Here is an 18,867-nt window from a genome sequence, read left to right as displayed (position 1 = left end):
AGAAGGTGATGAGGAAAACAACAACTACTAGTACTGTTAATATTCTAACTGCTTGTCAGAACGAGGGCTATTAAAGCTCCTAAAGAAAGCATATCTAGTTCTATGTTTTCTGACTTCCTCAAATCGGAAGTTACCTTATTTTCCTCAATCAAATTCTAACATTTATTACACTTCATCAATGAATAAATATTTATATTTCCCTTTCTTGCAAACTATGTAATTGTCTACGAACACTTCGGTAGTTACATATATTCTTTCTTCGAAAACTTCGAAGTTAATTCATTAAAAGTTATTAAAAAGTTATTAAAAAGTTATTAAAAACGTATGCCAAACCCAGCGATCCAGTACTTCCCTGTAAAAGTCGGCCAGAAGATCGATGGCGATGAAACACGAAAATCCATCAGGAGGGAAAGCAAACATATGTTACCTTGCCAGCGACAGAGAGAATCTGATTAGAAAAACGGGAATAGTTCCTAGTCCTGCCTCCCAGCGGCAGGCAGGTAGATCACCTGACCTACCTGTAGCGTGTGCCGCGAAATTCGAATTTCTGTCGGGGACGACGGAGTCATAGCTATGTATATATCTGACAGGTAAGTTGAATGTATGAAAACACTGTTTAAGGACGTCTTTCCAACGACTATCCTTGGCAGCCCGGGACGTAACTACGGGATCTGCCGAGGGGACGCCTGACCGGTGGGGATTCTCTGAAACCTCCCTGCGGCTTTCGACATTTCTTCTCCACTGGGCTTGGGAGCTTGAAAGAGGTCTAGGCCTGGGAGCGAGACAGAGCCGATCAGACGCACCCTCCACTTCACTGGGAACACTTTCACTGCACTTACCTTCCAGTTCCTTAATTTTTTGTTCCATATGCTTAAGCGAAGCTTTCAGACTCGCAATTTCAGATGTTGAGCTTGCCGAGTCAGATAATCGGGAAGGTAAAGCTGTATGGGAGAAAACAATTGGGTTAGCAATAGGCAATAGTCCGCTAACTGGCTCGTTAGAGACCGACCTACTTACACTTTTGGAAGAGGCTTTTCTAGCCCTATCTCTCTCCAACTTTCTTAAGTAGGAATCAAGCAACTTCCATTCCTCCTCATTCAAATCCTTGCACTCATCACATGTATTCAATTGCAAGCATACATTCCCTCTACAATTTTTACACGTGGTGTGAGGATCCACCGAAGCTTTCGGTAGTCTCACATAACAACTCTCATTCACACACACTCTGAACGAAATCGAAACGCCAGACATTATGAGAAATTCCAAATCCAAAATCCAAAAACAGTCCACAATAGCGTATGCCAAACCAAAGATCCAATACGTCACCAAATAGCAGTCCAAAAGATCAACGGCGTAATGAAATTCGAAAATCAAGTCAGGAGGAACTAGCAAACGATGTTACTAGTATACGCGACAGAGAAAATCTGACTCAAAACGGTAATAGTTCCTATTCCTGCCACCCAGCGGCAGGCAGCGGGATCACCTGACTTACCTGTAGTGTGTGCCGCGAAATTTGAATTTCTGTCGGGGACGACGGAGTCTATAGCTAAGTATATATCTGACAGGGAAGTTGAATGTATGAAACATGATATTGTTATAATACAATAAAGTTTCACACATACTTACCTGGCAGATATATACATAGCTAAGACTCCGTCGTCCCCGACAGAAATTCAAATTTCGCGCCACTCGCTACAGGTAGGTCAGGTGATCTACCGGCCTGCCCTGGGCGGCAGGACTAGGAACCATTCCCGTTTTCTACTCATATATTTTCTCTTCCCCCTGTCTCCTTGCGGGGAGGCTGGGTGGGCCCTAATCGTATATATCTGCCAGGTAAGTATGTATGAAACTTTATTGTATTATAAAAATATCATTTTCATACAATCAACTTACCTGTCAGATATATACATAGCTGATTGGCATCCTTCGGTGGAGGGTAAGAGACAGCTACTTCTGGAATAGACAGGTAAACAACATATTGTTTAGGTATAAATAAAAAAACCTTGGTTCCTACCTGATAGGTGGTAGACTTCTGTGGGTGTTTGCCCCGTAGTCTGCATCACCTCAAGAAACTTTAGCGAGATATGTGATCTATGGCCAAGAATTCTTGTGGGTCTGCCGAAGGGGTCTTATCCACTTACTCGGCAGAGCCTGAAAGGACTTTGTCAATGGGTGCTGATCCACTTATATGACAACACACCTTATTAAGGAGCACACAACCAATCCCGACCACCTGATCCTAACCACCTTGTTAGTATTAAAAATTGCTCCGAGTTATCCCCAAACTCTTCGCAACAACCGTAACTCAAACCAAATTGCACACGCACACAATAAATTTTTTCAAAAAAAAAAAAAAAAATTTCAAATGATACTCATCTAATAAAAGATATCAAGAGTTCCTTACTGAACGGAAGTGACTGGCCGCCTGTGCGGCATCTGCACTTGTTCAGCAGAAAGTCTAGAACATATCTATTAGACTTATGTAGTAATTAAAGATTGGTGTTAGCTCCTGTACCCAGGATTGTGCCTGCAGACACAAAAGGACCTAAAGAAAAACATTTTTCATAGGTCACACGAACGTCCTTCAAATAGTGAGAAGCAAACACAGAATTACATCTCCAATATGTCGCTTCCAAGATATTCTTAAGTGACATATTTCTCTGAAAAGAGAGAGACGTAGCTACTGCTCTCACTTCATGAGCTCTTACTCTCAGGAGTTTGAAAGAATCATCCGTGCAAGCCTTATGAGCGTTCGTAATGACGTTCCTGACAAAAAAGGCTAAAGCATTCTTAGACATAGGTCTTGATGGATCCTTCACCGAGCACCAAAGACCTTGTCTAGAACCTCCCAACTGTTTCTTTTCTGTATGTAAAACTTTAACGCCCTTACTGGGCAAAGAGACCTCTCCAGTTCCCTGCCGACGAGACCCGATAAGCCTTTTACTTCGAAGTTTCTCGGCCAGGGATTCGAAGGATTTTCATTCTTCGCCAAGAATAATTCTTTGAAGGAACAGATGGACTGAATCTAGATTGACCCACTTTATCACTAAGGGCGTGCAGCTCACTAACTCTTTTCGCCGTCGCCAGTGACAAAAGAAATAACATTTTCTCGTTATGTCACGAAACGAGGCCAAGTGCAGGGGTTCAAATCTCTCTGATGACAAGAACTTAAGCACCACGTCTAGATTCCAGTTAGGGGGAGAAGTAATGTTAGACTTCTTGGTCTCAAAAGATCTAATCAGATCATGTAGATCTTTGTCGTCCCAAATCTAGGCCTCTATTCCTAAAGACGCCGATAGCATACTCCTATAGCCCTTTATCGTGGCTACGGAGAGACGCGATTCTTCTCTCAAAAATAACAGAAAATCAGCGATTTCTGTTACAGAGGTACTGGAGGAGGACAACTTCTTCGACTTACACCACCTTCTAAAACTTCCCACTTCGATTGGTAAACACGGATAGTGGAAGTTCTCCGGGCTCTAGCGATCGAGCTTGCTGCTTTGCTAGAAAAGCCTCTCGCTCTGACAAGTCTTTCGATAGTCGAAAGGCAGTCATGAGCGAGAGCGGGGAGGTTTTGATGAAACCTCTCGAAGTGTGGTTGTCTGAGAAGATCCTTCCTTTGTGGAAGGGATCTGGGGAAGTCTACCATCCACTCCAGCACCTCTGGGAACCACTCTTGAGCTGGCCAAAAGGGGGCTATCAGGGTCATTCTTGTCCCTTTGAAGTCACAAACTTCCTGAGCACTTGCCCCAGAATCTTGAATGGGGGAAATGCGTAAACGTCTACATGAGACCAATCTAGCAGGAAGGCGTCCTACTGTTAGAGCTCTGGGGTCTTCTACTACTGAACAGAAGACTTCCAGTCTTTTTGAGAGGAACGTGGCAAAGAGGTCGACATGAGGAGTCCCCAAAGAGACCAGAGATTCCGGCAAACTTCTGAGTGGAGGGTCCATTCGGTATGAAGGACCTGGTTCCTCCTGCTCAGCCTGTCTGCTCTCACGTTCCTTACTCCTGAACAAACCTCGTCAACAGAGAGATGTTCCTTTGCGATGTCCACAACAGCAGGTCTCTCGCGAGCTCGTACAGGGCATACGAGTGAGTACCTCCTTGCTTTCGAATGTATGCAAGGGCGGTTGTATTGTCCGCATTCACTTGTATATCTTGTCCTCACTAAAGGTTCGAAGCTCTTTAGGGCTAGGTGTACGGCAAACAGCTCTTTGCAGTTTATGTGCCAGGACACTTGAAGAGCATTCCAAGTGCCTGACACCTCTCTCTTTCCCAAGGTTGCTCCCCAACCTTTTTCCGACGCGTCGGAAAACAATACAAGGTTTGGGTTCTGTGTTTCTAGGGAAGTACCCTTGTTTTCCTTCAGTGGGAGTAACCACCATTCTAAATGGCGTTTCATCAGAACTGGAATGGGAAAACTGTCCGAGAGAAGCCCTGTCTTCATGTTCCAAGATCTTCTGAGGAAGAACTGAAGCGGACGGAGATGAAGTCTTCCTAGAGGAAAGAACTGTTCGAGCGAGGAAAGAGTCCCTAATAGGCTCAACCATTCCCTCGCCGAAGTACGTTCCTTCCTAGGAAGAGAGAGACTTTTTCTAAACCTCTCGTTAGTCTCTCTTGAGAAGGAAATACTCGAAAACCCCGAGAATCCATCTGAATCCCCAGATAGACCAAGTTCTGGCTGGGGATCAGTTGGGACTTCTCGAGGTTCACGAGTAATCCTAAGGTCTTTATCAGGTTTAGTGTCACAGTCAGGTCCTCCAAACACTGTTTCTCTGACTTTGCTCTGATGAGCCAGTCGTCTAGGTACAGAGATATACTGATTCCTGTCAGGTGAAGCCATCTCGCCACATTTTTCATAAGGCTCGTGAAAACCTGAGGCGCCGTAGACAGGCCGAAACACAAGGCTCTGAATTGGAAGATCCTTCCCCCGTCATGAAACGGAGGTACTTCTTCGACGAAGGATGGATCGGGACGTGAAAATAGGCATCCTGGAGATCCAGACACACCATCCAATCCCCTTGGCGAAGAGCCGCAAGGACTGATGCAGAGGTCTCCATGGAGAACTTCTGTTTCTGAACAAACTTGTTCAGAGCGCTGACATCCAGAACTGGTCTCCAGCCCCCCGAGGCTTTCGCAACCAAGAAAAGACGATTGTAAAACCCTCGGGAGCTTTGATCCAGCACTAGCTCTATAGCTCTCTTGTCCCACATCTGATCCACCATTTGTTGAAGAGTATCTTTCAACACAGGGTCCTTGTAATTGGCGGACAATTCCCGCGGAGTTGACGTCAGGGGAGGATTGTCCAGGAAAGGAATGAGGTATCCCTTCTGTAGAACAGACATAGACCAAGCGTCTGTATCTATGAGAGTCCAGGCTTCCGCAAATCCCCGGAGCCTGGCACCTACTGGTGTTTGGAGGAGCGTCACTTCACCCCTTTCCCCTAAAGACGGAAAGAGGCTCTACCTCTCTTCTCAGTCGCCTTTCTTTTAGCGGCAACTCTAGCGGGAGGGCCTCCTCGAAAGGGCCGAACAGGCGTAGACACACCTTTCTTGTCTCACACCATCACTGGTCTCTTCTTCCTGGAAGATTGCAGGAAGGAAGATTCCTGTGTGCTTTCTCCGTCAGAGAACGGGAAATGTCCCTCACCAAACTGTTGGAAGGGAACAGAAGTCAGACCTGGGAGCGAATAACAAGGCTGCCCTTTGCGAATGGGATACCGCTTTTGTCAAGAAAGCGCTAAATACAGATCTCTTCTTCAAGAGACCTGCTCCAAATAAGGAAGAAACTTCCCCTGAGCCATCCTGTACCGCCTTGTCAATACAGGACAAAATTGCAAGGAGTACGTCCGGATCGAGTCCTTCCGAGGCATGAGCCTTCTTGGACATCACCCCAAGGGACCAATCTAGGAAGTTGAAGACTTCTAAAAATGTGAAAAAGTCCCTTGAGGAGATGATCCAACTCTGAAAGACCCCAAGTAATCTTCGCAGTATGAAGGCTATGCTCCTGGATGCATCTACCAGACTGGAAAAGTCAGCTTCAGCCGAAGCGGGAGAGTGATCCCATATTCTCCCCAGTCTGGTACCAATACCTCTCTTGCCCGTAAGTCTAGCGGGAGGCATGCAAAACACCGTCCTGACTAGCTCCTTCTTGGTTAGCATCCAGCTATCCAGCGACTGAAGAGCTCTCTTCATAGAAATCGTTGGTCTCATCTTCAAGAAAGCCGACGACTTCGGCGTCTTAGAGCATGAAAAAAGTGAACGAGGCGAAGGAGGAGCGGCAGGGATCAATGCATCTCCGTATTCCTGGAGGAGAAGAGCTGTCAAAACTTTGTAGTTAGACAGCCCTTCTCTGCCGTGAGTCTCGTCTTCTGAGTCCTCTTCCAAAATCGGATCAGAAGGAGAAGTCACTTCCCGTTCCGGGTCTTCCTGCCCAATAACTCTCTCTACGGGAGACAAACTCCTAATAGGAGAGGGGCTAAGAGAGTGTATAGCGCTCCTCGCGCTTGGCTGGCTCCTCGCGCTTGGCTGGCGCCTCGCGCCTGGCAGACTCCTCGCGCTTGGCTGGCGCCTCGCGCCTGACTGATGCCTCGCGCCTCTGTAAAGTCTCGCGCCTGGCTGGCGCCTTGCGCCTTTCTGGTGCCATATCCTTGTATGGATGATGCTTGTCTGGCGCCTCGCGCCTGGCTGAATCCTTGCGCCTGGCTGCTTCCTCGCGCTCGGCTGACGCTGCTGGTCTGGCAGACGTATCACGTCTGGAAAAATCCTCACGCCTGTAAAGCGTTTCTCGCTGTCTGGCGCTTTAATCCTATCAGACGCTTCTCGTCTGTAGGAAACTTCGCGCTTGACTGGCGCCTCGCGCTTGTCTGGCGATTCAAAATCGTCCAAAGAGTCTCTATCAGAGTAGATCTCAAATGCCTCACGTCCCACAGGAGCCTCACTCCTGGTGGGAGAAGGAAGACGAGACTTCTTGACAGGAAGCCTCACGTCTTTCTTACGAGGGGGATCCTTCGAAAGGACTCCTACCAAGGCGGATACCTGTTCTTGCACAGCCAAAATGATCCTCTTGGAAGCCTCTCCAGCGTCTTCTTGAACGGGAGAGGGAGATCTCGAAGGAGTTTTGTCCAAACCATGGGACGTCAAAACCCTCTTAGCCTTCTTGATCGAAGGAGGCGCTTCTTCCGAAAAGCGTTCGGGGCTAGAATCCAACACAGGATCTTTCCAGTGCCTTTTCAGGGGCCTGGACAAGTCCGAATCCTTCCACCCTCGTTTAGGAGAGGGAGAAGCGGACGAAGAGAAGCACTCTCTGAGGACGCTTTTCCTATAGCGGTCCTGAGCAGTCTGTCTATTTACAGAGCCTGCTGAAGGGACGCCTGACCGGGGGGAATTCTCCACAACCTCCGTACGGCTTTCGACTTTCCTTCTCCTCTGGGCTTGGGAGCTTGGAAGAGGTCTAGGCCTGGGAGCGTCGCAGAGACGGTCAGACGCCCCCCCCTCCACAACACTGGGGACACTCACTTCACTATAATAGTCACTTTCACAATCCTTACATTTCATGGCAGCCATTTTGGATTTCATCCTGTGAAGAGTAGCTTTCAGCTCAGGCAAATTTCCGAGGGCCGAATATGAAGTGTAAAGCCAGTGAGGGCCCTGATACAGAATTAGAACAAATGCATAGTTCAGGGAAGAGTTAGAATCATTAAAAGGCTCAATAGGCCTTGTACTACTACCCGCAATCTTAGATGCAGCCCTTCTGACTCTATCCCTTTCTAACTTCTTCAAGTAAGAAGTTAGATCTTCCATTCCTCAACATTCAACCTCTCACACTCATGACAGGTGTTAGAAATAAACAATCAAAACCTCTACATTTGCGACATACAGTGTGAGGATCAACCGAAGCCTTCGGTATCCCCACCTTGCAGCCTACATTCACACACACTCTCACACAACCACTTGAATCAGACATTCTTGAAGAAAAATCAAAAGCAAGTCCAAATCCAGTCCACAGTAGCGAATGCCAAAACAAAGATCCAGGTACGTCACCAAAAGTCCACAAAAAGATGATCAATTGTCTAGAAAAGCGAATTCCAGTCAGGAGGTGGCAGCAACGATGTTGATACCACCGGCGACAGAAAATATATGAGTAGAAAACGGGAATGGTTCCTAGTCCTGCCGCCCAGGGCAGGCCGGTAGATCACCTGACCTACCTGTAGCGAGTGGCGCGAAATTTGAATTTCTGTCGGGGACGACGGAGTCTTAGCTATGTATATATCTGACAGGTAAGTTGATTGTATGAAACTGGAGTTTTCTGTTGTGCCGGGTGGCGAACAGATCCACTACTGGACGCCCCACAGGTTGAAGAGCCTTTCCGCCACGTCCTGGTGTAGGGACCATTCGGACCCTATCACCTGATCCCGACGGCTGAGCTTGTCTGCTACTACATTCCTTTCCTGGGATGTAGCGGGCTGACAGCTCTACCGAGTGAGCCACGGCCCACTCGTGCACCTGCAGCGTCAACTGGTGCATCAGGAGGGACAATAGGCCACCCTGTTTGTTGACGTATGCCACTACTGTGGTGTTGTCGCACATCAACACCACCGAGTGTCCCATCAAGTGGTCCTGGAACTCTTGGAGAGTGAGGAACGCTGCCTTGAGCTCCAGGACATTGATGTGAAGGTGCTTGTCGTGATGGTCCCACACTCCTGCAGTCAGCAACTCCTCCAGGTGCGCGCCCCATCCCTTGGTGGATGCGTCTGAGAACAACAACATCGGGGGGGGCAGAGAGGCACTCCTCTTCAGAGGTTCCTGTCGTCCAGCCACCAGGCTAGGTCCTGCCTCACCACCTCCGTGAGGGACACGGGGAAGTACGGTGGGTCCTCTGCCTGTGACCAACTCTCCTTTAGTCTCCACTGAAGAGACCGCAGGTGAAGACGCCCGTGAGGGACTAACTTCTCGAGTGATGACAGGTGGCCGATCATGACTTGGCATTGCTGAGCTGACTGTTCCTGCTGAGACAGGAACTGGTCGGCTGCCCCCCTGAATCTGCTGATCCGCAAGTCTGCGGGGAAGACTCGCCCTGCTACAGTGTCGATCAGCATACCCAGGTACTTCATCCTCTGCTTGAGTTCGAGATCGGACTTTTTGAAGTTCACCACGATCCCCAGATCGTGACAGAATTTGAGAATCCGATCCCTGTCCCGTAGCAACTGCGAGCGGGGGCTTGCCAGGACTAACCAGTCGTCGAGATGCCTCAAAAGACGTATCCCGGACAAGTAGGCCCAAACAGACACCAGCGTGAACACTGGCGTGAACACCTGTGGGGCAGTTGAGAGACCGAAGCAAAGTGCCCTGAATTGGTGCACCGTCCTATCGAGGATGAAGCGGAGGTACTTCCTGAAGGATTGATGGACGGGGTATCTGCAAATACGCGTCCTTCAAATCCACTGAAAGCATGAAATCGTTCTCCCTGATGGAGTCGAGCACGGAACGTGCCGTCTCCATCGTGAACCGAGACTGGCGAATGGATCGGTTCAGGGAAGAGAGATCTATCACCGGGCGCCAGCCCCCTGTAGACTTCTCCACCAGGAAAAGGTGGCTGTAGAAACCCGGTGACTGATCCCTGATGATCTCCAAAGCTCCTTTGCTCAGCATGGTCTTGGTCTCCTGTCAAAGTGCTACGTCCTTTGATGTTCCCGGAACATAGATCTGAAGATGGACCGGGTTGGAGGTGAGGGGTGGCCGAGATTCGAAGGGTAGTAGATATCCCTCCCGAAGGACGTCTACTATCCAGGTCTCAGCACTGTAGCGCTGCCATGTTGCCCAATGGCTTGCCAGGCACCCCCCAACTTCTGGCAGCAGGTGAGGGGAAACGCCGTCCCTAGCATTTCCCGCCTCTCTTCAACTTCTTCCCCGCCCCTCCTCAAGGAAAGGAGGGCTGGGAGGGGGGCTGATGCCGACCTCCCCCTGGCAGAAGTCGAAGGCAGAGTCTTTCCTCGGGGACTTAGACGAGGGCAAAACCGAAAACCTTAAAAAGACTGGAAGGCAACCCGTTTCCTTAGCAGCAACCGAGGAAGCGCTAACCAAACTCTTAGGCTTGCCACAGTTGATCGAGGCTGCCCAGAAGCCTTCGAAACTGCCTGGTGTACCAGACGGTCACTGTCATCAGTGCGACGTCTTTCCACCACAGCGTCCACCGTCTCTCCAGGGAAGAGAGAGGAGGAACTCCGTACAGGTCCGTTGCGTAGTACTAATGCCGCCTCACGCCCAGCCGCCCTGGACACTCTGGTAAGGACTGCGTCCCCTACGCCTAAGTAGTACCAAATTGGCCCACAGGTTTGCCGTCTGGTGGGCGAGGTAGGAAATGGCCCTACCTCCAAACTGGCAAAGTCTCCTGAAAGCCGAGTCCCCTTCAGGAGTAATATTCCTGGAGGTGGCTGTGACCTTGGACACTGTGAGGGACCACAGGTCCAGCCAGGAGACTGCCTGGAAAGCCGCCATGGCGGTGGATTCCAGGGCTAGTGCCTCCTGCTGCGAGAACCAAAGGTTCTCTGACAGGAGCTGCTGCAGAGACACTCCTGGAGTTAGCCTGGCTAGCTCCGGGTTAACCTGTTTGGGCAGCATCGGATCCTCTGATGGCACGTAGAACCTTCTCTGTTGCAGTAAAGGAGGAGGAAGTAGCTTGGACGACCTGCCAGACCTGAGCCGAACCCTCCCGGACCGGAGGAGGAGAGCGAGTCCACCTGGTCTAGCACTGAGTTGGCGAGCTGCGATCGTGGCAGACCCACCGTCAGTCTGGGTTCCTTTTTGGGCCCCCAGAACGACTCGAGCCGGGACGTGGGCTCAGAAGGTGGGAGTGGCGATCCTTCCCCGAGGTCGTTGTGCTGACGAATCAGCGCAATGACCTCTGCAAAGTTCCTCTGGATCTCGGGAGTGACCGCATCTTGAGGAGTAGGACCGTCAAGCCCCTCCAACAAGAACGACTCCCGAGACCCTCCTCCTTCAGAAGGAAGAACAGCAACAGACCCTTCTCGGTCTCCTCCTACCACTTGCGAATATGACCTGGTCGACCCTCACGATCACTACTTGTAGCCTTGCCCTTCCCGGCGTAACCCGAGGAAGTTGAAGGTACAGGAGAGGCAGACCTGACACTCCCTCCTCGCTCACCGGCAGAACTGGTGTGCTTGGGGGGCTGCAGGCAAGCTGCAGGCCTGGTCGCGCCACTCACCTGGGGCGAGCGGCTGGACCAAGAACAGCGGCCTCGGTCCCGTGCGTCAGAGGAGCTGCTGCTGGTCCCCCTATCCATCTGGTCCCAGTGGGAGCGGCGGTCATGGGACCTGCAGAGACCACTGTCGCGGTGGGACCGGTGCCTGTTCCCACGGCGCGTCAAACCGCTGGGACCAGCCAAAGCTGATTCCTGTGATCGAGGGGACCTCTTACCAGCCTCAGCCCGTGGCCGGTCTGGGACCGTCACGTCAACCCTGGTAACCGGCTGGTCGCTGCGAGAGCAGCCGCTGGCCTGGAGAGAGTCACCTGAGCAGCTCTTGCCAGCCTTCCGCTCCGTGCCTTGGTCATGGTGCCAAGCGAACTCGGGCGTCTGGGCCTTGGCTACACGGCTGCCCGTGGGCGATCGTACACTCGGTACCTCTCGTGAACAAGAGGCCGAGCCGGAACCTGGTGTAGTGGCAGCGCCCCTAGCACCAGGCGAGGAAGTACCGGCTAACGCCGGTACCCCTCTGGTCCCCGTCTTCTTCCTTGCAGAAGGAGAGACGGGCCCTGCTCCCAAAGGAGCAGGAGGACCAGCGGAAGGACCCCCCGTCCCACCGGAGTGGAACGGGCCCTTAGAAGTTCCCGAAGGAGCCTTCTTAGGGGGGGAGGAGGCAGCCTTCTTCTTCCTCGGGTTAGTAGCCTTGGAAGTCGACCGGAAAGAGGCGGCGGCAGGTGACGAAAAAGACGACGACGATGACACCTTCCTCCTCTTCTTCTTCGTCGTCAGCTCCCTCAGGACAGACGTCAAGTCCTCCATCCAGGATGGAGCCGGGGCTGCTGTTGCCGAAGCAACAGGGCCCGGCTGCACCTGTACGGAAGGACCAGCGTCTGGGGCAGCAACACCACGGGCTGGAACGACGTCGGTAGGTGCGGGAACAGCAGGAACAACAGGAGCGGCAGTTACGGCAGACAGGGCAGGTACTCCAGGAGACGGGGCAGCAGCCAGCGACATCCTGGGTACCGGCGGTAGGTCCAGGGGCGAGCTCTTCGGGCATCGGAAGTCAGGGGCTGGCAGCACAAAGAACCCAGGAGGTGGAGGCACGCCCCTCCTCAGCACGGCTGCAATTGGGCCCTGCACGGCGGCCGTAGGCGTCACAGACATCATGTGAGGGGTGTAAACCAGGTGAGGAGGGGCGGCGTACCCTGGAGTCGAGATTGTGGTGGTAGTGGTGGTCACCACTCCATGGGTGACCGGCACAGCCCCCGCCAGATGCTGGAGCAGTCCCCTGGACGCTCGGCATGCCCTGAAGTCCCAGCGACACCCACACCTGGCCAAGGTCGTCCCCCGCAACAGAAGCACCTGAGGAAGCAACAGTCGGGTGATTAAGAGGGGTTCCCCCTCGAGCGGGAGGGGGGGGCGATCCCCACCCCAAGCGAACGGAAGACCCTGAATACAATTGCACGTCAGGGTAACGAGTGCCCTCCTCTACGCTCGACGGATCGGGCAAAGAGAAGGACCTCGAAACCGGCCCCCACCCCCGAAGGGGAAGGTGCCATACGCGGGAGCTGAGCCGGGGGCAGGAAAGAAGACGAAGTGTCCATAACCAAAGGAGTCACTGGAGAGCTTTCCGATGACTCCTTGGCAGGTCTGCGCTTCCTCCTACCCTCGTACAGCACCCACTGCACCTCCGACCAATAATACAAATATTGCACGGCTCGGCCCGAGAGCATTCATGCCCTCGGCACCGAGCGCAAAGGGCATGCGGATCAATTTCCGGAAAGGAGCGGAAAACCCCACACTTGCGGCCCTCCACCCCCGGGCACACTCTACGGTCGATGGGGGACGCGGTGATAGCTCCATTGACCAGAGATCCATTACCAATGTATAGCAAAAAAAATGAAAAAGACAGTTCGTACTTACAATTTCACTTTCAAACACCGACAAACCAAGTTGAAGAATATTCACAACAAAACCAAAGCACACGACGATGAAGCGGGCAGAGAGCGATGGCGAACACGTCCTCCACACACACACACGGCCGAAAGCAAAAGTGGTTTTTCACCTCCCAGTCGCGCTGCGCGGGCACTGTCGGACAAGCAGTTAACTACCGAACTCCCTTGTTCGAAGCTTACAACCGTTCCAGCTGCCGCTAGTTACCTTCCTATTGTAAAAGGACCGATGGTTTGTATTACGTATCAGTACAAATACAAATTACCATGAATTTGTGATTTTTATAAGAATAGTAGTAGATTCACATCAACCGTGCATTTGATGTCTAGGCCAGTTCCTTACGACGCTCCTGATTGGCTGTTGATAAGCCAATGACAGGGCTGGAAACTCACTCTCTCAAGAGTTCACATAGGCAGGATGTATGTTCCATCCCCCCCCCCCCCCCCAAGACGTATCCCTCAGGAGAGGTGGAACATACATCCTACCCATGTGACCTCTCGAGAGAGACTGAGAGTTTTCAGCACTGTTATTGGCTTATCAACAGGCAATCAGGAGAGTCGTAAGGGACTGGCCTATAATTCAAATGAAAGGTTGACGTGAATCTACTATACCTATAAAAATCACAAATTAAAGTGGTGTGCGGATTAATCACAGGAAATGGGGAGTTTTTTTGACACAAGCGATTCCACAAACATCTAGCTAGGCTAGATGGCGTCAATCTTCTAAGATATTTAAGCGTAGTACTAGGCTAAGTAAAAATTTCGAAAGTGTTTTGGTGAGATTTGCACTGCATTGGACACCCTTTTCACTACCCTCTGTTTAATGCTTTAAATTTGGCCATAATTTCTAACTTTGGAGAAAATACTAGTACTTAGGTACTTCGAAAGGAGAGTAGAGGTCTTTAGCTCCGTCATCCCTCACCAACAACAAGTCGCGACTGATGCCCATCTCCGGTGTCAGGACGCGTTGTAAGTACTTTTTCGGAGGGTGACAAGCTGTGATCGTCGGCGAGTTGTTTACCCTAGGCTAAAAGCAATGATTCCAGAAATTTTAAAAAAACTTAAATTTGTATGCGTGTGTGCAACATAGGATAGGTAAGTAGCTAGTACCTACCTAGATATACCTAGTATACGTTTATCGAAACAAAATGAAAAATCCCGTCCTAAAAATTAAAACTTAGGAAATGACTCCGCGGACATGGCAATAGGTAACTTACCATGGCCATACTACCTAACCTCCCTGTTGTTGGTAACAACTCATCCACATCATAGTGTTTACAGAAAGTTCTAGGTTTTGGTGAGAGCACTGTTGCATTTTCCCTTTAAATATAATCATAATGCACTCGCACTTTATAATATGATCTAACACTCCAAGAATAATATTCAAGCATCCACTGACTTCTGAGTAGTCGCGTGGATTAGTTGAACAAGGAGTCAAGGACTACCTATTGTTTACAATGTACTTTACATGATGCTAGACCGTCGTTAATCGGGCATTTTCGTAGTTTTACCTCTTGAACGACACCTCTTTTATCGTTTGTTGGCCTTCTTACTTATGAATTCTTTTCTTTGTTCAGTTCAATTTGTTACACTTACACGTATTAAAGCTTCGTTTTTTGTAATTTCTTGTTCTCCAAGACTGGAATTGTCACCTAACCCATATAATTAATACCATCTGGTAATTATATCAACCCTTCTTTGCTGGACTATTTTTTGTCGCACTACCATTTTTTTCCATGAATTCCATCACTTCTACGGATGCAAGATGCGTTGTGTTGCAGAATAGCAACTTTCTCTAAACGCTTAATGGATTTAACAACTGTAAACAGTAACAATGATAAAAATTTCATTGGAGATACAGTTAGTTGGATGTGATGTCAATTCGTCACGGTAAGATTTGCGTCCCTCCTTTTAAGAGGTTTTTCTTTCCATACTAATCGGACAATTTCAAGTTACTCTAACTATAATATAATACATATAAATTGTGTACTAGGTTTACCAAGGGACAAAGTACGTGTAACCTTCAAACATAACTAAAAACTGCTTTCCTTATTAACACTATGTTCAGATGAAGAAGAAATGATCAATAGACGGGTTACCTATGCCGATAAACGTTACGCAGTATATTTATTTTATTTGTCAAGCAAACAACATTAGTAAATTGTTTACATATATAAAATCTGCATTGAATGGACTTTTAGCTCACTGACTCAGTCTCATCCCTTGTAGTTTACACAGGTGTGAAGCTTCCGCGGTTTGGCAACAATAACAATGCCTTGGTTTGGTTACTAAACCTATAGCTTTAATTGCCATCTTTGGTCAAGAAAGGCATAATAAGTTTTTGTTGCCTGAAAACGGGCAAATTCTTTTCCCCATAGGGCTACTTGTGATTCCTCACAAGGAAGAGATGGGGAGTGAGGGGAAGGTCCGAAGGTGATACTTGATTAATCATTCATATACACGATATCATAAATAAAAAAAAAAATTACTAACGGCACGGCTTCACTTCATGCGAAATGACACCGACCAGAGAAGGACAAAGAGGTCACAGCTTACGTTATCAGTTTATCGTTCCCGTGCTTATGATATTTATGCAAGTCATTCTGTCTTCAAATCCTTAACTTTGACTTTCAAGTGTGAAAACACAGATAACAGCAGATTTTCTCCTCATAGAGACGAATTTTATATAATATATATAATATATGCCAATATGCCAATGTACATACGCATTTAATATATATATATATATATATATATATATATATATATATATATATATATATACATATAATATATATATATATATATATATATATATATATATATATATATATATATATATATATATATACATATATATATATATATATATATATATATATATAGAGAGAGAGAGAGAGAGAGAGAGAGAGAGAGAGAGAGAGAGACTAGCACGAAAAGGAATGTTTTTCCCGGTGGAGTTTGACACATAACGCTTAGAATAGCATAACATGCTCGCATGATCTTGCCAAAAAGAGTGATGCAAAGGTAATTTTTTTTTCCGACGCTTATGGTTACTAACCCCAAACTGCACTTCATAAGCAGTTAGCTCTCTCCCTCTCTCTCTAAACGACGACGCCTGTAGTGGTTAGGACACTCGCTCTACTGGCTAAATTATATCTGAATTAAATTCTCACACAAGACGTAGCCTAATGGTCATCGCACATTGCACTGAACCTCATTACATGTCTGCTCAATAAAGCCGTGATTTATGTACCTGGTACTTAGGTGATTGCAGAGGGTTTCAGCCAAATTATGATAGTGTATGGCTAGCAACCTTGCAACACTGTATATGGAGTTGGAGAACTCGGTAATCATTCTTATCATCAACAATATTTATTGAAGAAATCCTTCATTTTTATGTGAATATTCAATATAATATTAATTTTGGTTATTTTCTTGCATTCAATATAATACACCACAGATATAAACATCAATGATCGTAAATTCTGACTGTTGTACTATACAACGGTAAAATTTTCATTTTTAATTTCACCCACTACATAAAAGGAAAATATATATATATAAAAATGAGTCGAAGTGTCTTTGGATTGATCAAGTTTTCTGTAATGCACAATGTTGTATGAAACTATCAGTCACAGCCCATAGAACTATCAGCTACAGCCTGGTGGTGGCCTGTGTTTCCAGACACACAATCAAGGTTTACTTTAACCTTAAATAAAATAAAAACTACTGAGGCTAGAGGGCTGCAATTTAATATCATTGATGATTGGAGGGTGGATGATCAACATACCAATTTGCAGCCCTCTAGTCTCAGTAGTTTTTAAGATCTTGATAATGGACAGAAAATGTGCAGACGGACACACACACAGCAATCTCAGCTTTGTGTAGCACATGTAAATTTTGAATTTATACATATTCTGTCTTAAGCACTCATGGAAAGCAAAATATTTAACCTTGTCTTGAAGCAACAGTAAATTGCAGAAATAAAGAAAAAACACAAACGTAATACACAGTTTTCAAGTCTTGAGATTTTGTGATACAGGACAAATTAATTTATTTTAAGTTTTTCCCTATTGCTGGGATTCAAGTCAAGAAGGAAAACACTTACTCAAAGTAACGAGACAAGAATTTTGAGTCATCACAATAATAATAATAATAATAATAATAATAATAATAATAATAATAATAATAATAATAATAATAATTGAAAAGAAACCCACAAATTCACTTTGTAACTTGTTTACTTCTAAGTATTTACATTTAGTTTTACTCCACACTCGGAGTGTGGAGTAAAACTAAATGTAAATACTTAGAAGTAAACAAGTTACAAAGTGAATTTGTGGGTTTCTTTTTCAATCTTTAGAAGAAAACTGAAAGAAGTTTTTGTTTGGTTAATAATAATAATAATAATATGTGGCGCCGTGGAGGAGTGGGTTAGGTCCTCAATGGACTTAAGTCAAGTTAAGCAACATTGGGGCTGGTCAGTCGTTGGATGGGTGACCGCTCTCCTCGGCGTTGATTCCTTGGGAAAGGATCTTTACCATAATTTCTTCAGTCTACTCAGCTGTAAATGAGTACCTATCCCTGATGGGGTAGGGTCCAGCTATGGGGTAAATAGCAAAACTCAGCAATGATGAAAAGAAATGAAGGAATAAACGACAACGACGTAAATGGAACCTCTGGCAACAGAGGAGCTTCGTCCGGCAACCAGGTATTCAACCCAATTGAAGGGGAAGACGGTCAGGTACTGATCACCACAACGAAAGTAATCAACAGCCTGAGATTGGAGCTACAGAAGCAAAAAGGAAGAAATGGACAAGAGAAGAAAATAAGGAAATATGGAGATGCTACATCAGAAGCAACCCGACGGAGAGAGGATATAGAAGAAGATGGTCAACATCTGGAATGAGAAATAACCAACACCCCCCAAACAGAGCAGAGGCTGGCAGACCAAGTAAGGAACATAAAGAAAAACAACTGGCTCTCCCCAACAGAAAGAGAAGAACTGGAAAGGGAAATGTCACACGACAACGAATTACACGAAGACGAACTGAGAGACGATGCCACAGAAGACGACAGGGAGGATGAGGTATCAAACAACGACACACGAAGAAACACCGACGAAGTAACAGAGAGGACGGAATGGGTAGAAAAGATTAGACAATGGATGGAGCCAGATACAGAGAGAACAAAGATCCCCTCCATGAAAGCCTACAACACCAAGAAATTAAGGGAGAAAACAAGTGAGGTCAATGAAATAATGGGCATAATACACCCCACCACCAGTATCACAGAAACAAATAACTTGGTATATGCAGGAGCAAGATTAGAGAAACCAAAACAGCAACCTCCTTGGAAAAGGCGCCTGGAAAAGCAAACCATGGTGATGAGATCTGACTTGAGTAAACTGAAAGAGATGGCAGAAAAAAGGCTAAGAAGCAAGAAAACAAGGGAGGAACTCAACGAGAAATACAAAGTACAAGAGAGGGGACTAAACAACACAATAGAAGATGTAAAACAGAGGCTTAAGGCCAAAGCACATAAGATCCAACGGTACATGAACAGGAATAAGGGATACCAACAGAACAAACTATTCGGAACCAACCAGAAAAGACTATACAGCCAACTAAGAGGGGAAGACAACCACCCAGAAATTCCTGAAGCCGAACCAAGTAAGAGACTCTGGGAAAACATATGGAGTAATCCGG

The 18,867-nt window shown here is 47.4% G+C and overlaps 2 protein-coding genes across 3 annotated transcripts in view; one reads left to right on the top strand and one right to left on the bottom strand.

Moving 5' to 3' along the window:
* The window catches only part of LOC135217035 (uncharacterized), a 91,188-nt gene extending 76,563 nt beyond the window's left edge, over positions 1-14,625 (bottom strand). Inside the window, exon 1 of one of the 2 annotated variants that reach the window (XR_010315009.1) lies at positions 14,393-14,625. Coding sequence is in view for 1 of the 2 variants with exons in the window: in XM_064252631.1 (XP_064108701.1) it covers positions 14,374-14,382 (9 nt within the window). In the remaining variant the exon portion in view is untranslated. Of the gene's footprint in view, positions 1-14,373 lie in introns of both variants that reach the window. The other variant, XM_064252631.1, reaches the window with a different exon arrangement.
* Positions 1-18,867, top strand: part of LOC135217033 (5-phosphohydroxy-L-lysine phospho-lyase-like) — an 84,161-nt gene that overhangs the window by 51,404 nt on the left and 13,890 nt on the right. The gene's annotated exons all lie outside the window — the stretch shown is intronic.

The sequence above is a fragment of the Macrobrachium nipponense genome, chromosome 7 (genome assembly GCF_015104395.2).
Source record: "Macrobrachium nipponense isolate FS-2020 chromosome 7, ASM1510439v2, whole genome shotgun sequence".
Classification (NCBI taxonomy): domain Eukaryota; kingdom Metazoa; phylum Arthropoda; class Malacostraca; order Decapoda; family Palaemonidae; genus Macrobrachium; species Macrobrachium nipponense.
This window is presented reverse-complemented; position numbering and strand designations above follow the sequence as displayed.